This window comes from Cricetulus griseus, chromosome 5, assembly GCF_003668045.3.
Source record: "Cricetulus griseus strain 17A/GY chromosome 5, alternate assembly CriGri-PICRH-1.0, whole genome shotgun sequence".
NCBI lineage: Eukaryota > Metazoa > Chordata > Mammalia > Rodentia > Cricetidae > Cricetulus > Cricetulus griseus.
In genome coordinates this window covers 192820392-192824286 of record NC_048598.1, presented here as the reverse complement: position 1 = coordinate 192824286, position 3895 = coordinate 192820392, and the positions used below count along the sequence as shown (strand labels likewise).

General features: G+C 60.7%; 1 protein-coding gene across 1 annotated transcript; it reads right to left on the bottom strand.

Moving 5' to 3' along the window:
• Nucleotides 1-349: 349 nt before the first annotated feature.
• LOC113835790 (transcription factor Sp8-like) lies at nucleotides 350-2893 on the bottom strand. Its single transcript, XM_035444882.1, is given in 3 exon segments — nucleotides 350-1422; nucleotides 1425-1842; nucleotides 2873-2893. Coding segments are annotated over 3 exon segments (1512 nt in total).
• Between the last annotated feature and the right edge of the window lie 1002 nt (nucleotides 2894-3895).

Below are 3895 nucleotides of genomic sequence, written 5' to 3'. Positions count from 1 at the left end.
CTGAGCACTGCGCTCTCTGCCGCCGCAGATGCCGGGGGGGTCCACTAGACACCTCATTCATCCCGTCCTAACTCCAGAGGCTGCTGCCCTCTTAAAGTTCCGCCAACCCGGAGCTGGAGGAGCGGGTTCCTACTATGTCCGGCCTAGCTGTCAACGTGCAGAAGGGAGCTGGGATTCCAGCCACCGATGCGTGCTTACTTACTGTCCGCATCCCTTTAATAAAGTTAGGAGAGGGAAGCCGGAGAGAGGGAGAGCAGGGAATGGGGAAGAGAGCGCAAGACAGTGAGCGAGCCGCCCCTGGGCCAGGCACACAAGCCCGACAGGACCCAGGTGGGAGGACGGGCGACAGTCACTCTAGGCCGTTGCGGTGGCCGGGTTCGGGGGTCTGCAGCAGCTCGGGGGAGTGGCAAGGCGGGCTGCCGGCCGCGCTGTGCTCGCTGTCGGTGTCGCTGCCCTTCTTGCCGCCGCTGGAGCCCGCCGAGCCGCCGCCGCCACTGTGCGTCTTCACGTGCTTGCTGAGGTGGTCGCTGCGCATGAAGCGTTTGTTGCACACCGGGCAGGCGAAGCGCTTCTCGCCCGTGTGGGTCCGCAGGTGCCGCTGCAGCTCGTCAGAGCGCGTGAAGCGCTTGCCGCAGAACAGCCAGTTGCACACGAACGGCCGCTCACCCGTGTGCCAGCGCAGGTGCGCCTTCAGGTGCGACGTCTTGCCGTACACCTTGCCGCAGCCCGGGATGTGGCAGCTGTGCAGCCCTTTGCGCCTCAGGCTCGCCCCCGCCGGGCCCAGCCGCTCAGCCTCCTGGCAGTTGGGGCAGTCGCAGGTGGCTCGGCCCGAGTAGCGTCGGGCGGACGAGCGTGGGGACCCCCCAAGCGGCGCTGCGGGCCCAGCGCTCAGCATGGAGCTGCCCGCGCCGGCCAGCGGCGACGGAGCCGAATCCGGGTAGGAGCCGGGCAGTACCGGCTTGAAGCCGTCCATGAGGTGCTGGCCCGCGGGGCTGAGCAGGTGAGACGAGGCGCCACTGCTGAAAGCCGAGTGGCCCAGGCCCGAGTAATCCGAGTTGTAGCCTCCGAGTGGCGAGTGCAGCGACGTCTGAAGACCCCCAGCGGCTGGGTGCAGCGAGCCAGGCAGCGCAGCCGCCCCGTTGGGGTTCTGCACGTCGATCCAGCCAGCGCCCACGTCCCACCAGCTGGAGGCGCCCGCGGAGCCCACGTCGCCCGCGGCCCCCAGGCCGGGGTGCGAAGGCTTGAACCACGATTCGTACGGGTGTGCCATGCCCACGCGCGGGTAGATGCCCTGCAGCCCGTCCACCGACGTGTGCACCTTGGAGATGAACACCGGCTGGTGGGAACCGTCCTGTGAGTGCGCCCCGGAGCCGCCGCCGCCTCCCCCGCCGCCGCCGCCGCTGCCCCCCGAGACGCCCGGGCCTGGAACACAGAGTAGTCGTTGGCGAAGGGCGAGCTGGAGGCGGCCGCTGCCGCTGCTGCCGCCGCGGCGGCGGCGCTACTGGAGGTGAGGGAGAAGGCGCTGGAGCCGGGCGAGCCGCCGCAGCTAAACGAGTCGGACACCAGGGCCGCGGCTGCCGCTGCTGCTGCCGCCGCCGCCGCTGCGGCCGAGGACGAGCCGCCGTTCCGGGAGGCCCCGGACACACCGAAGCTGGAAAGACTGGAACCCACTACGTTGCAGCTGCTGGAGGACGACGACGAAGAACGTTTCCAGGGGTGGAAGCCTTTACCGAAGGAAGAAGAGCTGTCCGACAGGGAGGAGGGAGACGGGCTGGGGCTGCCGATCTTATTACAGGTAGCAGCGAGCATGGCCAGAGGAGTGGATCCCAACCTCGGTTCTTCCTGAGCCCCGGAGCGGAGGAGAGGGGTGGGGGAGGGGTGGTGGGCAAAGGGCCGGTGGGGGAGGGAGGAAAGAAATGTGCGTTAGTCCCCTGGTAGCCTCCAGACGCCCCACTGCTCCCCCATTTCTCGCTGCGGCACGCCGCCACCAACTCACCTGACACCCCCAGCTGCCCCGGTGCCCGGCTGCCTCCTATACTCTACAGGAGGGGACAAGTTTGGCTGCGGGCGTCTGATTCCACGCTAAAGAAGAGTTTAAGAGGAATTCTCACCTAAGACAACACTCTTGTGTGCTCAAAGCCCTAGACGCTTTTGATTAAAGGAACAGAAAGTCCAGACTGGGGCGGGAGAAGTTTCCTTTGCGGTGCCACCTGGGAAAATCGCTGGACTGCGTTTAAGATCACTACTCTGCAATCCGGAGAGAGCTTTGAAAATCCTGTTCCGGTACCCCTCAACCCATCCTTGGTTCCTTCTCCCGGGCCCAAAGAGGCCGAACTGTAAGGCTTACTTGCTTTTCCAGCCTTTCTTTTAGCTTTCTTTCTTTCTTTCTTTCTTTCTTTCTTTCTTTCTTTCTTTCTAAGTATATCTATAATGGTAGATAAGACGAGTTCAACGTACCTGCAATACAAGGCGGGCTGAGGAAAAAAAAAATTAAGGGAAGGGGAAGAATCCGCAGTATGCCCAGGAGGGGGAAAACTTATTCGCGTTCCCCCTCAAAATCGTCGAGTGTTTTAGGGGCTACGCGCAGGTCTCCCGGGCAGGGAGCAGCCGGGTGCTGCGAGGTGGCGGGTCTCAATGCCCTAAGAACCTTTCCTGTGCTGAAAAAAAAAAAAAAAAAAAAAAAAAAAAAAAACTGGCTCTGCCTCCTCCTCTCCCCCTCTTTCTTTTCTCTAAACTCACTTGTATGGGGGGGGGGGCTCTCAATAGAGAGACTGACTGATAGCCCGTGGCCTGGTCGAGGCGACTCTAACCCCCTCCGATCCGCAATAAAAGGAAACTAATTAAACCAGCGAGAGAAGATCCTGAGACTCACCCCTAGAAGTGAAGTTGCCATCACACAGAAGCGCCCTCCTCCTCTCAGAGGATCTTTTTTATATTGATAAATCAGAGGCAGTGTTTTTTTTTTAGAGGTGTGCAATACAATGATCAGTTCCGCCCATTCCGCCACAATTGTAGCTCCCTCTCCGGCTTTGAAGTGCCGCGGAGGCGCGGCCAACCAATCTGCGGCCTCGCCGGGCCGCGCCGCGCGCGCGCCGTGAGGTCATCGGCGCCGGTGGGAGGGAGGTGCGAGTGTCGAAAAGTGTGCGTGTGTGCGCGCCCGTGTAAAGTGATCGCGAGTGTGAGCCACCCCGGCGAGACAAGTGCAGAGAGCCGAGGGGTGGCTGGGGCAGGGTCGCAAGGCCCTGGTCCAGTAGGGACCAGCGCACAGGTCGTGCAACCACGGGGAGAGTGTGGGGGGTAACTGAGTGTGTGACAAAGAAGGTCAGGGGACAGATCTGGGAAGTGTGTAAGGTAACTGAGACCCTCTTGCCTGGAGCTGCAGCCAGGAGCTGCAGTGAGTTCAATCCCGGGTGGGGAGAGGCATGCACGCGTGTTGAGTGTAGGTGGAGTGTGGGTACGCGCCTGTGAGCGCGTGCGCGCGAGCAACTGAGAAGGAAGAGGGGTGTGTGCGTGCACGCGCGTACCAAAGCTGGGGGTGGGGAACAGGAACAATACAATAAAGTGTACGTGCATAGGAGATTGACGATCTGAAGAAACTGACTGCGAAGTTGAGTGAGGCTGGGTAAATAAGTATTCCCAAACCCTACTAAAGTTATTAACTTCCTCTGCTTCCTGGAACATAAAATATGGAGTGGTTTTTCTGTTTCTTAGCTTCCTGGACTCTGTCAGTATAGTTTTGAAGAAAATCTTGATACTCACCTTCCATTTTCTGATGTTTCAGCCACACAGAAAGATTGAAAGGAGGGGTGATGCGGAACATGTGTGTGCCTACGTCTTCCAGTCAGTACTTTGATCCGGTCACCCCTTACTCCGAAGTGCACTCTTGGAGGAGGTG